The sequence below is a fragment of the Pelmatolapia mariae genome, linkage group LG5 (genome assembly GCF_036321145.2).
Source record: "Pelmatolapia mariae isolate MD_Pm_ZW linkage group LG5, Pm_UMD_F_2, whole genome shotgun sequence".
Lineage (NCBI taxonomy): Eukaryota > Metazoa > Chordata > Actinopteri > Cichliformes > Cichlidae > Pelmatolapia > Pelmatolapia mariae.
The window spans coordinates 14,298,872-14,325,000 of record NC_086231.1 but is presented as its reverse complement, the minus strand read 5'-3'; the positions used below and the strand labels follow the sequence as shown (position 1 = coordinate 14,325,000).

At 37.7% G+C, this 26,129-nt stretch overlaps 1 protein-coding gene across 3 annotated transcripts in view; it reads left to right on the top strand.

Annotated features, from left to right (window-relative positions):
* Positions 1–26,129, top strand: part of mtss1 (MTSS I-BAR domain containing 1) — a 79,819-nt gene that overhangs the window by 33,854 nt on the left and 19,836 nt on the right. For all 3 annotated transcript variants that reach the window (XM_063473745.1, XM_063473744.1, XM_063473743.1), the window contains exons 4-6: positions 20,547–20,631; positions 22,559–22,650; positions 22,735–22,809. In XM_063473745.1, coding sequence (XP_063329815.1) covers positions 20,547–20,631; positions 22,559–22,650; positions 22,735–22,809 — 252 coding nt within the window. The remainder of the gene's footprint in view (positions 1–20,546; positions 20,632–22,558; positions 22,651–22,734; positions 22,810–26,129) is intronic.

Genomic DNA, 26,129 nt, shown 5'->3' with positions numbered 1-26,129 from the left:
TAGACAACATTTGTAAACCGCCTCATCACGTGTTTTTCCTTCAAAGGTTCAAAGGATAAACTGTAGTTCCTGCTACTTGAATCCAAGTAGCAAAAAAATAAATGAACGAATAAAATTGATCCCATTTTTGCATTCTGAATCGATCAAAATCTCCAACATATAGGGTTTACGGTTTTTCATATACTCACCAAGCTGGCATAGGCTCCAGACCTCAGCAACTCTGAATTCATTAAGATTGGATTAATGGTTGGAATTTCTGAAATGTTGTTTTTTCCTTTTCTTAGGTTCACAGAATTGGAAATTGAATAACTTCTTAAAACATCACACAATTTTCTTGGCTAGTTCTGATCTTCGATATACGAAAGTCCTACTATTTTTTTTTTAGCTTATTTAAACTGATTTTCTTTGTAAGAACTGTCATTGCCACCATAACCAATCAATGACGTTTGTCTGTTGGAAATTCCAAAATCTGTTCAAAAAAGAATGAATCAGAATAAATAAACTTTTGTGTTTTCTCTATATTGGCAGCAGATTACAGGACTTTTTGTCAGTCTAAATTTAAAATAAATAAATAAAGTGTGATAGGCTACTAGAAGGAATTACTTGTACAAATTAATTCCAAGTAAACATTATTCAAACACGCTTACCAATAGTGTTGTAACTAGTGTTCCACCTCCCACATGCTTGTTGGTGGGAGGGTTATGTTGCTGTGTTGAGTAGTGGTGTGCAATACTGCAGATTTTGGTATCGATCCAATACCAAAAAAATACAGAGCCAATATTGCCAATACCAATACTTTTAACTTATAAAGGCAGCATATGTAGGGAAGGGCAGTGTGTAATGATTTATAGGATGAATCATAATCGACCACTAAATCACTATGATTTACAATTTCCACATTAATAATTTAACACAACAAAACACAACTTTCAGCTTCTGTATTTTGAAATTGGGGTTCTTTGAGACCTGGAATGTAAATGTGCCTGTTTATAAAGCACTTTGGGTCATCTTCTGTTCTTTAAATGTGCTATAGGATCTAAATAAAATAGACAGTCAACTCAAAACGTTCAGATCTTTTTTTTTTTTTAGTGCATGTTTAAGATATATTTTTTCATTTCCTAAAAAATAATTTATTTAACACAATTCAGTGGGCTACATGCTGTACTTAGAGGGAAAAAGCAAAGTATCGATCCTATCATGATGGTATGGATCCAGTACCAATACCAGTGTTAGTATCATGTCTGACTTGTAGATGTTGGAGAACGGTCACTTAAACAGAAATTACAGCATCATGAATTACAGAAGATAAACTTGCATACAGATTAGTAGAGTGGTGAAAATGTGGAAGGTTTTAGATACATTCCTCTTGACTTGCATATTCAGTTTTTCCAGTAGTGTCACACTACAGTCATTTAGTGGTAGACCCTAACATGCCAAGAGAAACTGCAGTGTGCCAAGAAGTCGGGGCTTGATTGCAAGCTAGTAAACATGGATGTAAACAGCTGTAGGTTTTCAATTTTTTTCTTTTTTAAGACCTTTGCAGGTGGCTTATGGCCTAGAAAATAGTGCAATTCATTGATCCCCCAGTGAGCAATGTTGAAGCATAATGTTAGTTTACAAGAAGACTTCACACAGGCTGTCAACTCATTCAAGTTTGTTTAAGAAGGCACAAAATGTTTCAGTTCAGGTTGAGAGAATTGTTAATCAGAACCTGTTTGGTACAACATCAGAAGTCTGTTCTGCCTTGTATAATCTGTATCTTGGTATTTCTGAACTTGCAACAATTATATAAATGACATAATCGGAGGGTATTCATAGTTATTTTATATATTTATATATTATATATTTTATATTCATTTTCACTACAAAGCTTGTGTTTTGTTTATTATGTCATTAAAGACGGAAGAATTTAGAGTTTCTAACTGTCAGTGATGCCGCAGTGTTTGTTTGAGTCTGGAAACTGAAGAGGTGTCTGGACTCGGAAACTGCTAATGATGTATGGTGTAAGAAGCAGATGGTCACCTGCTCACCAACTTAGCCGGCGCCCCGAAATCACGTGCTGTTTAATGCAGCCCCAGAAGAAGGACATTACTCAGCAAAATCTATCTAGAAGAAATAGAATTTGTAAAAACTTTTAAAATGTGAATCTGTAGAAATTTTTTTATTGTTTATAGCTATAATAATTGTCTCTGGATCTCTAAGGGTCTATCACCTAGTCTGCATTTGGCGCCACATGGCTGGGGGTTGGGTTGCCTTAGGGCTGTGCGATATAACGAAATATACTAGATGACAAAATTAAAACATCTATCGTTTCATGTTACATGCTATCGTTTGTTTAGTGGCGTCGCAAAATGCACTGTTTACGGCAATATTTTTTTCATTGTTTGGATGGTCACCATGCAGGCACAGAGAATAACAGCATGGCCAGTGAAGATGAGGCAGAACCAGGTAGCTCCAAACAGAAGGACCAGTCAAAAGAAATCGAGGACCTTATTCCTAAGCGAGGGGCTACCTCTGTAGCATTGACATGGTTTGGTTATGAAAAGTCTGACATGGACCAGAAAACTGTACTATGCAAATTATGCCACAAACCGGTCAACACCACAGACTCAAACATGACAAACCTCTTCTACCACCCACGCAAGAATCGCGTGAAAGTGTATAAAGAGAGTTTATGGATGAGAAGCAAATAAGAGCGGTCAGGTGCTCAAAATAAACCTTAGACTCAAACGTTAGAACAGGCTTTTCCCCACAGCACGCCATGTAATAAATACTCACAAAGAAAATGGCAGCTATTGCAACTTATGTCTAAAAATATATAGTTTCATGCATCGGTCAAAACACTCGACTCCAGATAAACGACGCCCAGCTGAAAACACTTCACGCAAGTCGAGTTGCCCGAGTTTCACAGAATTTACAGAAAATGCACTATTTTGTGAAATATATCGTTATCGGGATGAGAAATGTCTTATATTGGGATATGAGATTTTGGTCATATCGCACAGCTCTAGGTTGCCTTGTTTGCAGTCAATCAGCCTCTGTTTGGCTGCTGTGGAGATCTCCAAAGAATGTCTTTTCCTGTTGTTTCCCAATCTATATGTTGTCAGGAGGGAAGGCAGGGACCAGCTGTTGCCCTTTTAAGATGGACTTTACATCCAATACTTTGCTCTGAACTTTGTGCCAGACTCCTGTGTATCCCTCAAATCATCCACCTGTTTTTTGCTATTTTATGTTTGTTTTTCATTTAAAATGGGCTATATTTAAATTTATATTTAAATTTCTTCTAAAATGTCTTATAATTCCTAAATATAAAATGATAGGGCTTTAGAAATGTCACCATAAGTGTAATTAAAACAAATGGTCTTTAATTCACTTGCACACAGAATACATTTTATTCATCAAGAAAATGTACATACTTAACATCCAAGTCAGACCCCCTGTTTTAACTATATTGACCATGCACCCTTTCATGCTTTTGTGCATGGTCACACCTCCCAAAGGAAAGTGTTAATTTAATGAGTAGTAATGCTAAATAAATTAAATTATAATTACTATCCAAAATAACATTAATTATACTTTGTGCCGTAATCAAACAGGCCTGTAGCCAGGCTAACCTTGGTTCTTGTTTGGCCCAGCGGTGGATGTAGGAAGGTTACCATCTGTTGGCACTTAGTTCAATGTGAAGCTGATATAGCCTTCACACACTGCGTGTTGATGAGACACATTCCTCTGTTGTGCGTGCGCGCGCATCTGCATAGTGTGTTTTGACAGCTGCCTCATCCCCCTCATTCTCTGCAGTCTCAACTCAGCTGTCCAGTGTGTGATAGAAAAGGCAGACAAAAGAAAAAGGAACAGCTGACTTTAAGCAGGGCCAAAAGTGACCTCTCTTATGCATTTAACACACACTCCTACACATATGCACTTTTAACACTGGCAAGTCCTGGCATCTTGTAAATTCCTTAATTGTTTTCTCCTTTTCAGCCCCTTGAATTGCCTGCAGGGGACTACATGTATGTCAGAACTGGTTTGGCGGGTCTATGTGTAGGTTCTTGTTTGCTTTTCATGGTAATACTCATGATGTCATAGTTTTGTGGTATGGGAAACGGAGAAGATGTGCATTTGAATTTTTTTTTCTACCAGGATAGACACACAGACAGACAAACATGAGTGACAGGTATCAGTTGGTGTCTTGGCCAATGTTCCCTCTAATTTTTCACGTGTCTGAGCGAACACACAAACTCCCTGAGCGATCCCTTGGACCACTGTGAGCGACATCAGACGTGTGCACTGTGGTCACGCCGGCATCTAATCCATCCAAGTTACATGGTTTATTAAAATAATCAAATTACAGCATTTACATTTATGCTAGACTACTTTTAATTAACTGCTTTAGCCCACTTACAATAAAAATTGATAAATAAATCTTGTTCATGAGCTGTATAGTATGTTAACATTATTGGAAGTAAAAATAACTTGAACTCCAATTTCGAAAACACAACTTACTTTTTTTATTTATTTATTTTTTATAAAGCTCTGACTTGCATTATGGGTATGAGACTGTGGTCTGAGAGAGAGTCCTGTAACTCTGTCTGCAAAATACAGTATATAATGACCAATGTTGGGCAATTAATTATATAGTTACTTCTTCAAAAAAGTAACTCAGTTTGGCAAACAACAAAGTTTTTTGCAGCTATTTTTTTAAATGCAGCCAAGGCATTTTTAAATAAACATTCCAAACTATTTACAGAACAATCAGCTGTTCTGCATCAAATTTGATGCCACACAAATTATTTGTGCCACTCCAAAATTAATTTCTGTCCACTATGAGATAAAGAAGAACAACAGCCTGATACCTGCAGGCCTGACAACAGGAGATGTATCACTGTTGTAACACCTGTAACATTCAGCAGTCACCTCATTGTTCTGACACACACAACAAAACTATTGACTACACTACACACTAACTACACAAGATTTGCGCTAAACGTCTCAAATCTCTCACATCTCAAAACACCGCCGTCACTCCTAAAACTTCACCCCGTTTCTTAACAACTAGATGCCACGTTGCCATATGATTTTTTGATTGGTCGACATGGTACTTTTTTGGACCAATAGGAAAGGTGGTGGGTGGGGTTTGTTTTTGCTCACAGGCTTTCAAGCCTTTTTTCTTATAAAACGCCGTTTTCACCGTTTCTTCCCGCAGTAAATATAAACAACGACAGTATTCAGGAAGAAAACCAAACATTGCAGATATTTTTATCATAACTCTGGTTTTACGTGGCCGATCAACACAATTTAAAAACTGGTATAAAGTCCACACTTTTCCCGTCAGTTGTTCCGCCTGTCCTGCTCACATCTCCAATGGTTGTACACGTTGTCGTTAACGTAGCTTCACTCCACATCAGCCACACCGCTTTGCTCGCTAAAACACCGGTGTCGGCACATAAGGACGCTGTCATAGCCCATCAACGACGTTGATTGGCTGCGTATATACGAATGTAAATCGCATTATTGGCTGAACTATGGGATAAGGTGGCATCGTTCTAATCCCATATCGGAGCAGCCAGTCACTTACTGACTAACACTGCAAAACAGGATTGTTGAAGTATTAATTTTAATTTCAATTCAGGTTAGATTTTTTTTGTGCGCAACGCAGATTTTCTGTGCGCAGAGACCGTGCCAGCAGTGCGCAATTGCGCACGTGCGCAGCTTAGAGGGAACATTGGTCTTGGCCAAAGGTGGCATTGTTCGGCATTGCTGAACACCCCATGTTGCTGTTCCTCAATGTGGAAACGTGTCAGGACAACTTTCAGTGACAGCTGACTTTAATTGTTCGTTATCCACTTTCATGCTTCATAGACGCTGACAGCATCCTTGTGTTGTGTCAACACCTGTAACATCAGTTGTTGAATACAACCAGAAAAGGCATGCAAAATAAAACCACACAGGTAAACTGTTGTAATTGAAGATTATTATTTTTTTGACTGGACAGTATTGCTTTATTTAAAGTCTGTTTCCCACATATGCAACTATCAAAAAAATACAAAACTGTCTCTCCCTCGGTATGTCATAAAGACACATTTATGCCATAGGATGCCTTATGATTGATGGCAGCTGATTCTCACGTGTTGATTTTTTTTAATTACAGGCATTGGCACACTTTAGTAAACATCCAGATTTTTTTTTTTTTAAATATTCTAATAGGTGACCTCACAAATCAACAAAGCCAGGAAATCTTTGTCCTGTCAGACATTTCATCCTCCTTTATCTGCTTTTGTTGTTGCTTACCAAACTGAGCACTTTGGCATGATTAAAATTGAAACTGGCAGATTATTGCTAAATCCACAAAACTATGAGGCATCTTTTCTTACTGAGCTGTAGCTACTTCAGACCTTAAGGTGGTGTGTTAATATCTATTCATGCATTCATTTTCATACGCTCCAGTTCAGAGTTGTGGGGGCTAGAGCCTATTCCAGGTGTCACAGGGTGAACGTTTGGGAACGTCCTGGACAGGTTGCCAGTCTGTCACAGGGTTAATGTGTTAATGTAAGGCCCCATAATTCTCAACAAGAAGCTGGTTTAGAAAATAAGTCAGAGCTTTTAAAGCCACTTATGAACTCATTGCATTGAGCCATTGATTGCTTTAAAGCAATCAACACCCGATTGGTTAGAGTATCCCTAAATGGAAGAGTTGATACTGTCTAAGGCTGCTGACTGGCTAATGTCACCTCTTCTTCCCATGCGTGTGTGTGGTGGGGGGGGGGGGGGTGGGGATGGGGTGGGTTATCCAATTAAATCACATGTGATTTAATTCTGTTATATTTCAGTAAACAATGATAAAGGCTCTCCTCTTTCTCATGGCTTTAACTGCTGCTCCATCCACTCATTTTCTGAATCCACTTTTTGCTAGAAATAATCGATGGATCAGTTTATTAGTGCAAATTTAAAACATATAGAATAACAAAATACTTTGTCAATATAGTTTCATGTTGTTTCCTTTGACTGCACTCTTTGACCCACTCTGCACTTGCACATGAACAAATTTGTCCACCAGCAAATACACTAGTTTGTAAAATTCCATAGAGACACAAACTTAAAAAGGAACCGAGGCAACGGTAAATGAAGCCACACTTTTTGCAAGGTAAAATGACAAGGTTAAATTCAGTTGGTGTATAATGTTGCACCTTCTTGTCAGAATTACCTGTGAAAGTGAGGTGAAAATGTTTTAAATATAGTGTACACAAATTGATTCTTGTATTGCTAAAATCCATGTAGCTTTACAACAACCCCATTTTCACCCATTTCAAAGGAACAGAAGCTCTGTACTGTTTCAAGTAGACGTACTAACATGCAGACATGAATTGTAAGCTAAAATTCAACGCTTTCTCGCTTAATTTAGGAAAAAAATTTAGGAAAACAAATGTCAAAAGGACACACAGCAGTCTCAGTGAAGTTGATATTAATCTTCTGAATCCTCATACAGGTAACGCTAACATTAATTGGATGAAGTAGTAGTCCAAAAATAAGTTTCAGAATAACTAACCCAGAATGTACAACAGTGACGTGAGCTGCTTTCTGAAAAGAAAGTCACCAAAACAAATGTAGACAGGGGAAATACAGTAAAGTTGTATCTGAAGAAAGAGATGGAACACATTGGAATTACGAGAAGTACAAGACAGTTTTTACCCCTGAGCTGTAAAATGTTGATGAGGTATTGCCATCACTCTGGCAGTGGGCAGGTAGCATGGCCACCAAAATTTGCAAATGCGATAACTTGAGAACGAGGCAACGTAGGATTTTGAAATTGATACCTTGGGTGCATCTACTACAAATCTCAGAAGAGTTTGAATCCTGGTGACCTGGTGAGGTAAAGTTTTCTGAAAATCTTGGCGAATATGATAAATCAAGAAGGAAGTCTCCTAGGATTTTTAAATTGATGTCACACATGCATCTACTAAGAAACCAAGGGGTAGTTCCGACAGCGGCCAGTAATTTTTTTTAATATGAATTTATTGACCTGTAGTGATCAGAATGCTATGAAACACAACGGAGGGAAATTATTTAATATTGCTTTCTTAGAAAATGCCAAGTTACATGCAGTTTGCTGACTCTGCTCGAAAATAAGATTATACTTCCATCACTATGTGTGCTGTTTAAGAATTTCTGCATTGATTTAAAGTCTTTGAGTGTCTTCCTCTTCTAATTTCTATGAGTAAATGAAAGCCAGTATTAGGGCTGGGCCATATTATACCGTTCACGGTAATACCGGTATAATGTTGGGCAACGATAAGAAAATGAAATAACGCGATAGAATATGGGTAAAACACGCATGCGCAGTGCCTTTGTTTTCATATGCACATGGCGGAAAAAGCACGGCGGCGACAGAGAATGAGAAGGGCGAAAGCGGATCATTGAATGAAACGGATGAACCAGAATTGGTTTGTAAAAATGCTGCAACTTCAGTGATGCGGAACTGGTTTAGCTTTTGTTCGTCAGATACACAACAAAGCACTATTTTTGGTAGAGCATGCTAGCGGGTCATCGTTATTACCGTGTTTTTTGGAAAATACGGCACACTTAAAATCTATACTTTGATTTTTCTGAAAATCGACAGTGCCCCTTATAATCCCGTGTGCCTTATGTATGAATTCTGGTTGTGTTTACTCACCTTGAAATGATTTTATGTGGTACACGGCGCTCGAAAATCTGTCAAATGTTTTAGTACGACTTTGCTAAGCTACGAAGCCGCACCGCTTGATGGATTGTCGGAGCATTACGGCTATCGTAGGCAGGAGCCTCGCGGAGTGATACGTACTGTGCTTCAACGTAATATTACCGTATTGTGTGTGTATAACCTCTTTTTAAGTTTTGTGGATATTATACATGGTTATGCTGAGGATATGTCGGCCAATTTCCACTGGAAATGCCTTTTTGTTAAACTGTCAGCAAGGAATTTGCACTTTTAAATTTTTATATAACTTTAATGCAAAAAACAGCTGCTTGTTTAAGTGAAAATACATTGATGGGTTTTTTTGCATTAATAAAGTTGTGGAGTTGTAAAGTATTTTGTCTAGTGTCAATTATATCGTCAGTTATATCGTTATCGCAAATTTTCAAATGTATATCGTGATAAATATTTTTGGTCACATCGCCCTGCTCTAGCCGGTATTTATTAATGTTAATTTTAAAGTATGACAATAAGAACAGCACTAGAGTTCAATAAATCTCATCACAATCAGCTGATTTTCAAAGCAGGTTCACCTCGTCTCTTGATTCCACATGACTGGTTTCCTCAGTAACCAAGGAACTGTTGACGTCTTTAGCATCATGGGGCTTTCAAAGCACACACACACACAGTTACACACACAGAGATCACAAGACGACCTACTGAGTCCTGACTAATTCCGCCAGAGGTTTCCTAAGGTCAGCTTTCTCTGCATGTTTGCTTGCTCAAGTATTGCAGAGGTAAACATGCAGTTTTCTCTATATTGACTGGTCAGCTGGTCAGTTAATCAATAACAAGTGGATCAATAGAGGGGGAAAGGTTAAATGAGCCACAGTGCATGCAGAAATTGAAAGGCTTTTGAGTCTAAACTGATCAACTATGTAAACTCATGATACATAGGGTTTTTTTCTTCTCCTGATGACCACAATCACAGTAGGTTTGGAGGAAAAGAAAACACTGGCGGCTAGTCTTGGTGGAACAACCCAGGAGCATAAAAAAAATGACAGGAATTAATTCACACATACACACTTACAGGCTTTTCTGAAAGGGCCACATTATGAGCAGTGAGGAGGAGAGTGAAGCTGGAAAATCTGGGTTTAGGAGAAGGACGAACAGCCCTTGCTCTGTTTCTCTGGCGTCGTCTTTGGAAAATGGAGGGAAATTATCAGTGACTGGAGTTTTGTTTTTCCTTTTTTTCCACTTAAGACTGATTGTAGTCATGTAATTCTTATTTACTTACATATATCTTGTTTTGGTGAATTATATTTCAGTATTTTTAGAACTGTGTCTATGTCTATGGTAAAAAAAATCCTAAATAATAATCCTAAATTAGACAAAAATAAGATCAAAACAGTTTGATGCCAATGCTTTGAGTATTTATTTTTCTGATGTGGTTCCCCGTCAAAATTTTTGAGCGTGTCCTTTAAGTATGGCTGGGCAGTTGATCAAATATTCTTTTCAGTTATTATTTATGGCTTCTGTTATTTGAAACAAAGTCAGTCACAGAGACTGGTCAGTGATCCCTAGGTGATCACAGGTTACTAAGGAAAAATTGGTATTCCCCAACCAGATGGCGAGTAGTTGCCAAAAGTAACATAAGTTGCAAATAGGTATAAAGTACTGTACCCCTCCTCCTCCTCCTCCTCGTGATTGTTTAGGTCTCTAATAGATTGCCACAGTCGGCCACAACGGCAGTTTGTTTCCAGTTTGTGTTTTTCACGGTTTCATTATCACTCAGCAAGCAGTTGGTGAGTGTTTGCAGACAAGTCAGTGTGTTCCATGTAAACTACAGGTGACCATAGCAATCTGCTAGTGACGAAGGAGTTTTTAAAAATTTATTTATTTATTTTTATTGCAGAACCCTGTTTGTGACTGATTTCACCTAGCAACAGCGAGGAGTGTCTAGCAACTACTTGCTAACTAGTCAGGCAGTAAACATTTTTCCCAGCAACCTATGGTTTTCAGGGGGTTGCTGATGGGCTCTAAGCTTGTGTGATTGAAGCCTAAAATAAACAACCTCTGTATACGATTCCTGCTTCGTCTATGGACATGTGAAGTTTAACTACTGGTGTTTGGCCAAAAGGATGTGGAAATCAGTGTTGGAGCTCATTAAGGATCTTCTGTAAAGTGGAAGTTACAGAACCATATTTAGGGTGGAGTTTTCGAACAATAGTGGCAGTATTAATGTTATTATGTCAGCTGATGTAATACACATTCCAGCTAATGGCTTCACACAAATCTGCTGGCACACAGATGGCAGGAATATGCCGTCTGTGTGTTGGCTCTCTGTGCCAGAAAATTCAGCAAAGAACATCACAAGTTAGCAACAGAGCAGGATTTAATTTAAGAAAGAAATGCTCCTGGCAAAAATATTAGAAATGGACCGCAGATGGCATATATCAGGCCTCACAAAGACACAGCATTGTATGATACCCATGGTCAAGCATGATTTACTGGTAACCAAATACTTCTGACCTTTTGGTGTATTTAAAAAAGACTTCAAATTCACAAATGCAATTTTTAAACTGCTTCAGAGCTTTAACTCTGCATTATGTCAAATTCAGAACAAAACAAAATGTGAGAATCAAAAACAAACTCACTCCCACACTGAGTCTGTCTGATCTTGTCAGGTTACATTTTTCTCTGAAGTCATCTCCATGCCACACGGAGCTCTGTTAGACATGTCTGAACACAGTGACAAGAACCGCCTACACTGTTCAATACCTGGTTGCACACTTTTGTTTCACTAGCCCTGTGGGTATTCTTGTTGATATATTGCATTTGACCTTTACACTAAAATGATCCGTGAGAGCTGTTTTCCTAACCCCAACCTTTCCACAGCCTTTTCACACCATGTGTGATTCAACGGCTGAATCACACATGGTGTAATTCATGTCTTATTAAATAAATGTTCACACCATAAAAGTGTTAGGGTTAAAGGTCTTTGATTGCTGTCTTATATGGAGGCAAAATAGGGGGAGGGTGTCATAACTGTAATTTCTAGGAAATGATGGAAGCACTGGGTTATTTGGAAAACAAAATGAAAGCTATCTACATTGTTGCTTTGAACTGCCAAATGGAAATGTAAAAAGTAAACAAAATAAATAAATAAAAATGGGAAATATGGGAACGTCTGAACGATGCTGTGAGGAACATTACCTTAAAGTGATCCGTGTCTAAATGACACATGGCTCAAGCTATCCTTTTTTACCTATGTTACAGTAGTACATTTAGGGCTGTCAACAATAAAAAATAAAAAATAAAAAAAAAATATAAATATATATATATATATATATATATATATAAATCAAATTTTATAAATTAATATTTCAAAAGAAATGAACATTTACTTGAAAAATATTTAGCAGTTAACAGTACCAATAAGCGCACTGGATATGCATCATGGTAGTACAGTAGTTAGCACGGTCACCTCACACCAAGACGTCTCCTGGTTTGAACCCCAGGTGAGGCATTTCTTTGTGGAGTTGGCATGTTTTCCCTGTAGCTATGTGGGCTCCCCACAAGTACTATGGCTTCTTCCCATTGTCCAAAGACATGCATGTTAGGCTGCTGGTTAATTGATCAAAGCTCTGTATACAAGTATGTATAGTTGAAGCGAGAATGATTAAACTCTTCTTTGGAAATACTTTGGATGTTGGACAGAGGATGGCAAAAATGTAGAACTTGAACTGCACTGATTGAACAGATATTGAAAAATCTTTTTTAATTAGCTCATGGTAGAAGCATCATTGACCGCAGCTGTTTTGATGGCTTGGTTATTACCATTTAATTTTGATGAAAAGGTAATTATTTTTCTTTATGTGAATGTACTTAACTATGACCTATTTCATTCTGTGCAGGTATGTATGACATGTTTAAAACATGTTCAAGACATTCAAACCTGTGTGAAGTTTTTGAATGATCTGGTTTATACAGCAAGGGTTATTTGAGCTTAACTTGAACCATGACATGAAACTAAATTTATCTAAAAGAGCCCAGAAAACCTTAGAACTGAGGGACCAGCCCAGACAGTGTTCATTTTCTGTCTACTGTAAACTCATTAGCCATTGTTATGTCTTAGAATTTTAAATAGAGATTTAAAACGTATTTAAAGACTTAAAAAAATATTTTTTAGGCCTGTTGGAACATCTGTTTTAGCTGTATTAAGATAATGATGATATGACTGTAACATTTAAGATTTAATTGATACCTGAGCTGAGAACTGGAAGTGCAATAGGCAAATAAACACACCTTGCCCCACCCGTGAAATGAACCTGAACTTCATACCTGAGAGTACATGTTTATGAATGTTACTCATGCTGTCCACTAGTGCTGGGCGATATGGAAAATATATTTATCACGATATGAATTATTTTATATCACGATAACGATATATATCACGATATACCACCTGACCTGTGGTCATCTGGAAAGTATGCAGTCTGTAAACATCGAGTGGAGAGGGTGCAGTCTTTGTTTTGAGTTACCGTAAAGCATGTCGCAAATCCGGGTGCACATAAAGCAGCACCATGTCGCAAAATCACAAGACAGAGTTTCTTTGCGAAAATATCATTTTTTTTATACTTTATTTTCTCTTGCATAAAGTTCAGAGTATGTATAGTGAGAAGACAACACTAATATATTTGCCACAGGCTATTTAACCCTTTAAGACCTACCATAGAACCAAGTCCGCCAGAGCTTATGTTTACATTTTACATGCTGTAGTGCCATTTGTGGGAGCATTTCAAGTTGCTATACATCAATACAACCGTTATAGCCCAAATTTTAATAATACGTATGCATTGAGTCCATAGTAACTACATAAATTGCAAAAAAGTGCAATAAACTACAAAAAAAATTGAAAATCGTTTTTGTTTTGTTTTTTACATATATTTCTAGTTAGAGAAATTTAAGAGGCTTATCCCTCAAAACTGTAAATACAAAAAAGTTGCACAAAATAGTTTCCAACCACAAGAAATTTATTTTGAGTGTCTTCATAGTTTTATGTTTGAGATACACTAATTTTAATATACTACAGGAAAAATGAAAATAAATATTATAATGCAAATTTGCAAAAAAAACAGCATGTGCATCAAAATAAACTATTTCCAACAGTGTAATTTGACTTCTAAGCATCCCAGAAACGATACAGAAAAGCATAAAGTCAAACATGACTATTAAAAACACCGACATAGGCTTTGAAGGGAAAATGACGTCACTTCCGGTTTCGGACAGGTAATGGCGGACATGCAATAGTTCGCGCTGACTTGTATTCCAAGGTAGGAAGTGTTATGAACAGCTGATCGGATCGGCAAAGCGTGTTTCTGGAATATTATGTTTTTGTTGCTGCAAGTCTGGAATATTATTGTTTTGTTGCTGGAATGCTTTTTATGCAATTTTTGCAAAGCTATATGTGGAAGGAAACCGTGACCTAGGGCAAGCTAATGGAATGAGATGTAAGTACAACTCCTCCGGTTTCATATGCAAAAACAATTATTGCGCTACCTTACGTGGTTCCAGTTCTACAGGGATTTAAAAATAGTTAGGCAAAACGGAGTGTGCCTGCTCCGACCGGTTGTAAAGGGATAATGATATATTTTATGTAATTTATAAAATTAGGGTTAGTACGATAGAAGACAAATGGCACGATAGACACTTTTCTATCATCCACACGATATATATCGTCATATCGCCCAGCACTACTGTCCACCATGTTGCTGCACGTGACGGGCTCATAATTATTTTGTTTAGTTACAGCAGAGAGGAGGTTGAAAGGAAGTAAAGGGGATAACAGAAGTCTGGAGAAGAGGGGGGGCACTGAGGATGGATAAGAAAGAAAGAAAGAGGATCTATAGAGGCAGATGAAATGATGGACGATAGATTGAGTGTTAAGGAGTGAGTGTTAATGTGAAAGTCAGTTCAGTTTTACTCTTAAATCACTCTGAGTGGATGAACAGACACACCTGATCTGCCAGTGTAATTGTCCTTTTGTTTTAAGCGTGTCAGTTATGAGTCAGCTTTGCAGCCTATGTGAGCCTTCCTGCTTCCTCCCTGTGCAGGTCTCTGATTTAGATATTCAAACGACACAAAATGAGTCAGTGTGAGCTCACACAGCTCAGTCTCTTTGCTGAAAATCTGCTGTATCACTTTCATCACAGTAGAGCTGAGTAAAGTGGATGTCACTAATTGTTCGATTCAGTGTCAAAGTAGGAGAGCTGAAATCACAGAACATACCCACACAGTCACAAATCATCAAAACCTTTGCCAGAGGCCTGAAAAACATTGAAAGCACGTCCACATTTGTTTTAAAAGAGAAAGGACAATCTTGCTCCTCAACACCATTGCAAACTCCTGTCTTTTATAGGTAGAATTAATGGTACCATAGTGGTGTCTGTTTTGTTTTTGGATATGCAGCCGATACAGACCTGCTTGAGGCCTGCTTTATATTTAAAAAATTGCAGTCGGGTAGTGTTAGTCAGTGTAAATAGAATGGGTGTGCCAAAAATGCCAGTTAAATGTCTTATCAAAAGAAAACAAAGGACCTTGAGACAACAGCTACGTACTTTCACTTGCATCATAATTAATCTAATTTTAGCCTTGATGACTTTGTGCCATTTATATCTTTTAGACTTCTTATCAACTGTTTAGGACTTCTAATCAGCTGCTGCAAAGGCACTTTTCAGTTCTTCAAATGAATTTATATCCAGTTTTCACTGAGTACTCCAGGTTCCAGACATGCATGTTAGGTCCGGTTTATTGATGAATCCTGTTGGTCAGAATGTAAATTGTTGTATGTCTGACTGTGGGTCATATAGCATATTGCCGACTCATCCAGGGTATACCCAGCCTCTTGTTCTTTGAGATATAAGATAGACCCAGGGATCCTAAGTTAATTGAATAAACAGTTAAGAAAGTAGGTGGATGGAAAAGGATGATTGACCGACCAGATCAATCTAAAAAAAAAAAAAAAACCAAAACAACTTCCACATACCTCTGGTGCTTAGGATCGCAACCAGTTTAGGAATGTAACTGCCTTTTGGGGTTTTTTTTTTTTTTTGAATTTGAATGAATTGACAGGATTGCTTTGTCAAAAGTTGTCATTTTTGTTGTACAAAAACACAAACAAAACACAACAAAAGGAAAACGGGCTGTGGAAGTAACGGTTCTGTTTGTTTGTCTCAGACGCTAAAACATTAACAGTTTAACAGGAAGTGCTGTGTCCACAGACACACTGAGTCACACAAAGAAACCTTTATGATGAGCAGAGGACGACAGAGGACTCACTGTTGAAATGAAGAGGCATTTCTTTCCCCCCTCTAGTTCTTCTGCCTCAACATTTATGTGACCTCCGAAATGTGGAACAAATCTGAATAAAGTTCCCATACACCCACCAGCCACTTTATGCCCAACTGCTCTTTATAGCAAATACCTAATCGGCTAGTCACGTGGCAGAATCTCACTGCTTTAAAGCATGTAGACATGGTCAAGACTACTGCTGGAGATCAAATGTAGCATTGGGAAAGATAGTTGAAACAGCTTGTGTCTTTTTCAGAAACTGCTCATCCACAAGGAATTTAATTCGTACTCACCTTTAGGCTTCACATATCTGACATGTATGTCTATCTATAGATATCTACCTATATCTCCATAATAAAGTTACAGAAAGTCTTAAGAAACAATACAGACTGTAAAAAAACTGGGCATGTATGATAGATATCAATAGGCTCAACACAGTGCAACCTGGATGAACCTTAGATATTCATTTTAATAATACAAACATATGCATATAAGCATCTCTGTATACATTTTTGCTGTATCATTTAGATGACAGTGTCACAACTTGGTGTAAACGGTAAAGAATGGCACCTGTCATGATTGTATTAACATCTCATGCTGCTGTGGTTTTTAGCCTCATGGTGGCAGCTGAGCAAGATTTAGTCATCATATCATGATCATAGCCTTTCACAGTGTTGTTGCTCACCATGTCTGTCCCTATATGACCACAGTGAACTCATCTCTTAATGGCGGCTTTGAACAGGATACCACAACACTCATATCATCCCAAGCTGGTTTCTTAAACATGAGGTCACCAGGGGTTTTTGCCAGTGCTTCTTGATTTTTTTTTTCTGTCACACAGGCTGCTATGCTGTAAATTCTGTACTAAGAAACACTTGGTACAGAAACTGGTCCTGTGTTACACTGACTTGATGTGTTACGTTCACGTGTTTTCTATAGTGTTATGAAAATGTTCTGAAGATGTCCTAAGGTTAAGTAAGGTTCTTCATTGTCTAGTCATTCTGTCATCCCTGCTAAAATATACAAATAGCTGCCAGAGTTGGACAAGAGATGCCATCAAATTGCACTTGTTAAGGCAGTGCTATCCATCTTTCATACTGTGTCCTGGGTGGCCTAAAAGCAAAATGTGTAACCACAGAGAGATGGACACACACTGAGAACTTTATTTCCTACTTACCTTACAAAGGAAAGGAAAGGAAGCTATATCAGCAGGAGAGCTTTGTTGTTTGTTTGTTTTTAACCTTGAATGAATAGGCCTACTGTAATTAGTGACCATTAGGCTACTGAATGAATTTCAGCTGATCAGCTAAAATGTTATTAAATCATAAAACTTGCCTGAATTGTGTGGGGTTTTTTTCCTCACTTTTTTTTTCTTTTTTAGGCCTGTAGTTCTAACTCTTTAAGTCTGGTTTTTGTGTGTAAATTGGCTCACCGTGGCGTCCCCACAGACCTCACCATTTTACTGATGAAAACAATCCCGGTGAAATAAAAAAAATGTCGCTCCAAACTAGGGATGTCTCAACACCAGAAATTTTGTAGTCAGTACCAATTCCTCTAGAATTACATGATTCTCAATCAAGACACTCAAATTGATACCAAAACAAAGTGATCATCCCACATACAAAACTGCTTTATTAAAAGCTTGTTTTAAAACATAGACACAGTGGCAGATCGTTTATTACATTTTGTTGGAGAGGCTTTAATGGAAATGTTAGGGTAGTTGCCCTGAAGCTTGCTAATATTATAGTTGCATTACATTATCATAAGCATTTAATACTAGGCATTGCAAACATTTTAGCCTATGGAGCAGAGTTGATTTCACAGCGGCAGTGCCAGCTGTCTCAAACAAAATGATAACATGTATTTCAGGAAAACATATATATTGGATGTCGGTCTTTTAGGTGCTTTGCTAAATTGGAAGTATTTCCTCCCTTGATCCAAAATACATGATAACATCATTTGCATATTTCCTTTTGCAAATCAGTTTCACCCCTTTGGTCATTCCCCCTCAAATGCAAATTACTTCCCTAGCCAGCTCAACCTTCTTTATCAATCTTATCAGTGTGTCGGAGCAGAGCTGTCGTGGCAGCTGCACCAATCACCATTTTCCACGTGTACTTTTTACTGTTCTTGTGGGGTATCTTTTTATTTTTCTTCAAGTAAAGTTGGACTACAACACTTGTAGCTGTACGCTGCCTGTTTCATTTCTAGAAGAACTGTCAGCTCAGTACATATGGTACTATGGTAACAAAGAAAAACAAGTACCACTGCCTTTTCAGTATTTTGGCATCTATTGGTATTTATTCTGGTATTTATCCCTACTGCAAACATAGTGTTACATCAAGCCTAAATATACAATCAAACTAACAGATGCAAGCACTTCTCTCTATTTCTGGTTTGGAGATTGTAATGGATGTGTTCATATATGATGTCTCGATTCATAACATGAAAAATCACAGCTCTGGGCTCTCACCCACTCAGATCATTGTTCTTTGAAATGGGAGCAAAATGGGGAATACCTTTTGTAGAAGATATAAAGATGGAGAAAGAGGCTGAGAGAGCTAACCCTCCTGATTTGCACACAAGCTCATTATCAAATGTGTATTAGTCAGTGTGTTTAAATATGTCCTGGCTGTGTTTGCATTTGTCATGCTTTTGTGGGCGTTTCAGCATGAAGCCAACATTGTAACATCATATAAACCCAAACTGGTTATTAAAGGAGGTGGTGTCTTTCTTACATAATTTATTAACAAAATGAGACACACACCTATTATTTCAACATACGTTACACCACTCGTCATAAGATTTTAATCCGATTGATTTCCAAATAGCCTTTAATGAAGCAACAACCTCACTCAAACTGCTATAATGTTCAAGAGCTTCAGTTCAGCTCCTGTTTTTATGTGTTTTACAGATCATGTAGGCTACAGGCAAAAACTCATTTACTCATCTCAGATTTTTTTTTCAAGACTGATATCTGCTACAATTTTACTCTATTCACCATTTTTATTTTATTTAGCATTTGTATGTTTCAAGCTCTTTACTAGACTTTTTTTTTTTTTTTGCTTCATTTAGCTTTTCATGACATCATGTTCAATTTTGTTGATCATTTTCATTTATTAGTTTTTGTCATTTGTCATGACTGCAACTTAGTGAGCAAATTCAGCTCTACTGGCGAAACACAAATACACTTAATACCTCTTGTCAAAGTCCTTCTATGTCTTCACTACGTATGTTAATATAAATCTGAACAATCAGACATAAATTGCTGCTGCAAGGGTTGCCAGACACTCAAAATCATGATGTAGAAATTCTGTTTAGTTCCATGTAGAGATATCGTTTAGATCAGCCGAGCTCAGAAACCTTTAGATTTTTGGAGCCCTTACGTTGTTTTGAAGTATATAAAGTTTAAGGTGGTGTGTTATACAAAAACCTGACAGATATTCTGTCATCTGCTCATAATGATCTAGGTTATGATCTAGATTTCCTTCACTGGTTTTTTTTTTAAATATATTTTCAGCAGCAACAGTAAAAAGCTTTAAAAAAAAATAAGAGTCGCCACATTGATGATAGTCACCTGGGTAAAATCGCAGTGATAAGAGCTCCTTTTAAACTGACAGAGGTGTTGACTCTGTCTTATGTCTGGTCTTTCAGCAGCTCCTTTGATGTCTCTCACAAATATACCGTCAGCAAATACCAACAAAATCCAACCAAATCTCTCTAATAATGTGGATTACATGTCAATTTATTTAATTCATGCTAAGAGCATGCATAGCAACAGGTGTGCGTCTTGATGAACACACAGATTTTTTGCATTACTGGCAGATCCTGGTTTTCCTTAATGATCAGCCTCTGCACAAAAATGTTTGAAAACCACAGAGCTGGACTAGCTAGTTAGCTAAAATGGGTTTTTCCTGACTCGGACAGGAAACTTAAGCGTGGGGGCGGACTCCATCCGTAACAATGATCAGTCCCAGGCAGTAAAGCCACTGACTGTGCTTTTCACACAAAGTGCTATTTCTCAGATTAAAAAAAGATATTAATAAATGCTTGGGTAAAGACATCTTTACTGTTTTTATTAAAAACTGTAAAAATATGTTGTTCTGTGTTATTTTAATTCATTTTCCATCAGGTCTGGTTGAAGCTTTTTGTTTTTATGTGGATTTTAAAAAAAAAAGAAAAAAAAAAAAGAATTCCTTGGTGCAGGAAACATGTCCTGAAAGGAAGATTGCTCTTCTCCTCTTGCTTCCCCTCTTGCTTTTTTTTGATCATCAGTGTTGGACCCTTAAAAAAACAACACTAACACTTGTTAGGAATTATAGATCAATAGAGCCATGACTGATAACTCCTGATAATGAGACTGATAATCTCATAGAAAAAAAACTATATAAGCCATAACCTAATACCGCAATGTAATTTATTTACATTGACATTCACAATTTAATTTTGTGAGCGCTTTAAAATTAACTGTATTCTGATTTTTTTTTTCTTTTTAAAAATAAAAGTTATTTTCTGATTGTTCCAGGTGCCACCAAGGAGATAGGCTCAGCGCTAACCAGGATGTGTATGAGACACCGGAGCATCGAGTCCAAACTTAAGCTGTTTACCACGTAAGACACTAATTCTCACCCTCCACTCACACACAGCTTTGAATATAATCTTTATGTAGGAGGGAGGTAAGGCAGGTGAAGGTTTGAATGATGGTGCGGTGACACCATTTCTCAGGCAGTGTGGGAATTAGGTAATTATTTCCAACAGACATATGTTAACACCAACAGGCTGTGTGTGTGTGAGTGTGCGAAAGCTGGACTTGCATGCTATCCTGATTTCACCCATTATCACTGTCACTGCAACATTACAGCTGTCCTGTCATTACTGTCATCTGTCATTAGCAGAGGTGTCAGTCAGTGACGCATATATTGTGTCTCGTGCGGATCACGGCACATGCACTCAGAAGCCACATTATTAGCTATACCTGTGCTGCCTGTCTGGAGTCCCTTACAGGTTTTGTTCTTCCATCTTCTTTCATCTATATAAATGAGAATGTTAAAGAAAACATCTTTATTAAAGGTGGCAGATATCTGCTATAACAGCTGCATTATTAAATTGTAAAGTTGTCTCTTTCCAACCTGCTGAGGTAATGCTCAGGTTAAATTATTCTGTCCCTTACTGAGTAATAAAGTTGTGGTTTTACAGCCTTACTTAACATTTAACTCAGCAGCTTCATAGTAAAGACACAGCAGCAGCACATAATTTAGCATCAAGTGCACGCAGGTGTGGCCAGTTTGTTTAAATTATGAAAAACAGTACAATGGAAGCACCTAACACATATACCAAAGCACATTTGGGCTCTCATTCACTTAATATGGGGCCGTATTGTAAAAACCTTGGTGTCATTTTTGATCACTTCAGTCACAAAAAGCATGTCAGCTCAGATGTTCAGTCATGTTTTAGGCAGCTCCAGAGACTCAGTAAGGTTAGCTCAGTTTTATACAAAAAGGAAATCTAGAGATGGTCATGGATGCTTTTATTTCCTCTTTTATTTTGAAAGTTGTTATACATGTAAGTCTACATAAAGTACAGCTTATTCCTATCGTTCCTAATACCATTTAATTTTAGAATTGATTTTAAGATTTTAATTGATGACTTGTTGCCAGTCTTACTCAATAAAATGTGTGAACCATGGGTAAATAAAGTAAGATGGATCTAAGTGAGGAGTCTTTTCTGATTGATACAATTTCATCACAAAGACGTTTGGTGCCGTTTCTCTCCTCCAGATATCCACAGTAACATGAGCGTATAAAAGCATTGAATTCTCACACTGAGGGGGTTAGACCTGGGTTTAGAGAGCAGTTTTTACCCCTTTAGCTCTAAAGGGTTGTGGGATTTTATCATGAACCTGCCGGGCGGCCGGACAGGCAGTGTGGACACCTAAGTTTGTGAATGCGATAACTCGAGAACAAGGCGCTTCAAATTGATACCATGGGTGCATCTACTAAAAATTTTGGATCTCAGTGACCTCTGACCTCGACTGACCTCTGGTTAGAGGTTACGTTTTCTGAAAACCTTATGAATGCGCTAACTCAAGAACAAGATGATGTAGGATTTTAAAATTGATACCATAGGTGTATCTACTAGGAGGTTGAGTAGTAGAACCTACAATTGCCAGTATTTTTAAAATTGATATAGCACTGGTCAACATGTAATTAAAGTTTTGTTTACTATTCCTTTAGTTTAGTTACTGTAAACGGATGGACAAAACTCAATTTATAAGCAGCATTTTCATAAAATGAATATTTTTATGTTGTTGACTGTTGGCCAGACAAAAACAGACAAAGGAAGCACTTGATACATACGAAGGCTAATCATGGGATGATCATCACCTTCGTACAAAAAAAGAATAATTATAAATAAATGATTTTATTCAGAATTCAGTTATTGGTTATTGGAACTTCACTAAAGTGCTCTTTTGATTTTAAAAAATGTTTCAGCACAGTGTTTTAGAAAGTGAGTTTATGTATATCTTTTTACCCTCAGGTCCCTCTCAGAAGGTCTCATCACACCTCTGGAGTTGAAAATGGAGGAGTGGAAAAAAGTGGCCAGTCAGCTGGATAAAGACCACGCCAAAGGTATGTCAACAGGCTAGCTCGCACTCACAGACACTTAGGCAAAGACAAAAGCTTCCTCACTTTCTGCTTTTTCCTGTTGTTCAGAGTACAAGAAGGCCAGAGCAGACATCAAGAAGAAATCTTCAGACACCATCAAACTGCAGAAGAAGGTGAAGAAAGGTAAGAATCACCACCTTCATTTCACCTCCAGCAGGTTTTTAGCTGCACTCGGACAACAGAAAACAGTCTAAAAACAAGAAAAGGACAAAACAGTTTTTTCCCCATGTATATATAAGTTGTAAAACATGCAGATATCACAGCTTATTCATAGAAGGCTCCACCTTCTATATATGTAAGCCATCTTCCACAGTGAGCTAATCTCTGTAGTAAAAAACATGAATCTTTTCGATCCTGCCTTCATTGTGTTAACATAAGTGTTGTCAGCTCTCTGACGGATTATTTCATGGCCATCCTTCTGTCATCTGTGCCCCAAGAAAAATCCAATCTTAAAACATATTTATGTATTAAAGAATAGCTATGCACCACTTTGGTTTTAAGTATATAAAAAAATGAGCTCTTTCAAAGTTTTGACATTTTAACTCAAACACTCTCACCCCACAAATATCAATAGTAAAAAGTCATCCTTGCTTATTTCTTTGTACTAATTTGGAGCATCTGGAGAAATAGTGGTCTCAAAAACTCATCTATCAAATATGATACACTTAACTTTATTGGGTTTAGAAATAATCTGTAGTACTAAAACTGCACTGTTAGTTTTGCACTAGAAATTATCATTGGCCTGGCCTGTATGGCGATGAAACTTGTTGTTCCTTAAATTGTGTTCGGACTTTGGGGTAAATAATGACTTGTTGACATGGGGCTTGTTGGTGCTACCTTTCAACTGTTTGATCTTATCTGAGGGTGTATCTCCTTCAGGCTTGTTAATCTTGTTTGGTCTTGTTGGTCTTGACCTTAGAATTACGTGGATTTGTTTCCACTTACTTTGTGCCTCATGGACTGTTTGTGTTTGATTTGGGGCTTGCTGCAATTACCTTACTGTCGTAAGGTAATTGCCTCTTTTTTAGCATAGTCAATATGAGATTAAATGTCTTCCCTACCCAAAATGGAGGGGTATAGTCAGCTATTGTGCTTATAGTAATTTTGTAATTGATCATTATTTTAAATCTGCCAATATTTTTTCACTGAATAGATACTGTGAGAGCAGCCTCTGTACAGTGAGGCCTGAGGTCAGACTCTAGGCTTGTCAGTTGGACTGGTGCCAGAAACAAGGCGTACTGGCAGGCAGATACCTGTGCCACTCCCTCCCCTGCTATCAAAGTAACACACCCTGCAGTTGCAATGGTTGCAGCTAGCCTTGACATCCCATTACCAAACAAACTGAAAGCTTGCAAGGAAGGACTGCAGAAGGCCTTGTATGCTAGAAAGAAAGAAATTTAAAAAACAAAACAAAACAGAAATGCCACAAATGCACACTCTTGCATTCATAAACACACATGCATACACGAAGATTGAAATGCAACCTCAAGGCCTCTATACAAATATCTTCTCTGTCCTGTGGCTCTACAAAATCCAATAGGCAAATGCAAAGATACAAAAATAGTTCGAGCACACATCACAAGTGCAGACCCGCCCAGGGTAAACAGCGATGCCTGTGAATTTAACATCCCTGAACCCGTTTCTGCTACTCCTATTCCTTTTTGGTCCTTAATTCTGTTTTCTGTCTTTTTTCTGCAACATTCCCTTTATTCTGACTTCTGAGCTCAAAATGACTGACCACATTAGTTTCAGGCAGTCTAAAAGATCAGTAGAAAGTCAGAGCATTTGAAGAAAAGTTTGGGTTAATTACAGCTTGGGTCTATGGTTTCAGCTGTGCTTTCTACTTGTAATGATAACGCAGTGCTGAATATGTAAAGTTAGAGATCTCACGTATCCGCCCTGATGTGGTGCTGTTATGCGGGAAATTTTTTATCTAAAGCTAAAAAGCTTTAATCAAGTTGATGCTAAAAATGTAGCTTCTCTGAATGTTGGTCAGTTTGAAAGTGACAAGCATATAGACAAGGCTGGCAGTGTTTCTAATCATCCCATGTTTTACTGTAACTGAAAGTATTATAAAGTTCTGTTTGAAATAAGCTTGTCCAATGCAGTAATTGTTTATAGAAATGATGGACAAGGCTGCAAAAATTGAAATTGAGGTTTGAATGAACTGTACGCTCTCTATGAGAATTGCAAAGCTGTGAGAGACCATAAGTAAACAAGTAAGCAAAAGCAACTCAAAGACAGAGACTGAACCACAGCTTCACATGTTGTCACCACGTAATCACAGAGCACACACACACGCACATGAGAGCATTTTTTTTTTCCCTCCCCTGCACAATGCACCAAAACAGTCACCAATCAGGGCTTCACATTATAATTATCCTGCTGTACAGTGCTCTCTGTGTGTGTAGACACCATATAATAAGTAGGGACAGACTGAGAGACTAACTGCTGAGCCATTTGTTGGTACAAGGAGTCTTAAACAGAAATAAAGCCCACCACGTTTTGTCATTTTATGGATTAGCTGTATTGAAGATGTTGTTTTTTGTTCAATCTTGTTCCCAGTGAAGCTTTGCAGTATTGGATTTTTTCTGCACGATCATAGTCCAGACATTGATATTGTTGTATCATAGTTACACCTACATGAAACTATGTTGAGCGCCTGTATTTTTAGCAGTTTTCCTCGCTGTGCAATCATCTTTTGCCTCCTCCTCCTCACAGGCTCATTTTTGTAGTCTGTTTTTGCTGATGTATGTTTGAATTAAAAGAAGACCTCATAACGGTAAACATCTGTTCCTTCACTAATCATCTCATCCCATATGATTCTCTCTGTGTGAATGTGTACAGTCTATCATTATGTGGTGTTTAACCACTTTCGGATAGGGAATCTACAACTGGTGTGTGTGCGTGTGTGTGTGTGTGTGTGTGCGTGTGTGTGTGGGAGAGAGGCAGATGGTGGGAAGAGAATTGGGGAAACATAAATAAGACATAAAGGTGATTTTAAGTGGGCGTTTGTTGGCAGCACAGAAGATGTCGAGGAAATGTCAGATATTGCCATGAAATTTAAATTTCTGGTAATTTTCCAAGCACGAGAAGGTCACTGCCTCAGCCCCTTAGGCCTAGAGGAGGTTTTTACATGTAAATAGCCGTTCTGTGAGCTATACAGATGCAAATCAGGATAGTAGAAGTTACTTCAGTTTCTAAAAGGAGTCTCATCTTTTATTTCTGTACCATTTATTTTCCATAATGCATTGTAATCAGTGATTGTTAACTAGACTTTAATAGTTAATTTTAGGAAATTGTTATGTTATTTTATTATTGGTTCAACGTTCTGCCCTCTAACGTTTGTCTCTGCCACCTCACCAGCCTTATATTTATACTTTTTATACTTGCTTTGTGCTTATGCTTTCTTTAACACGAGAAATATAAACTTAATTTATAAC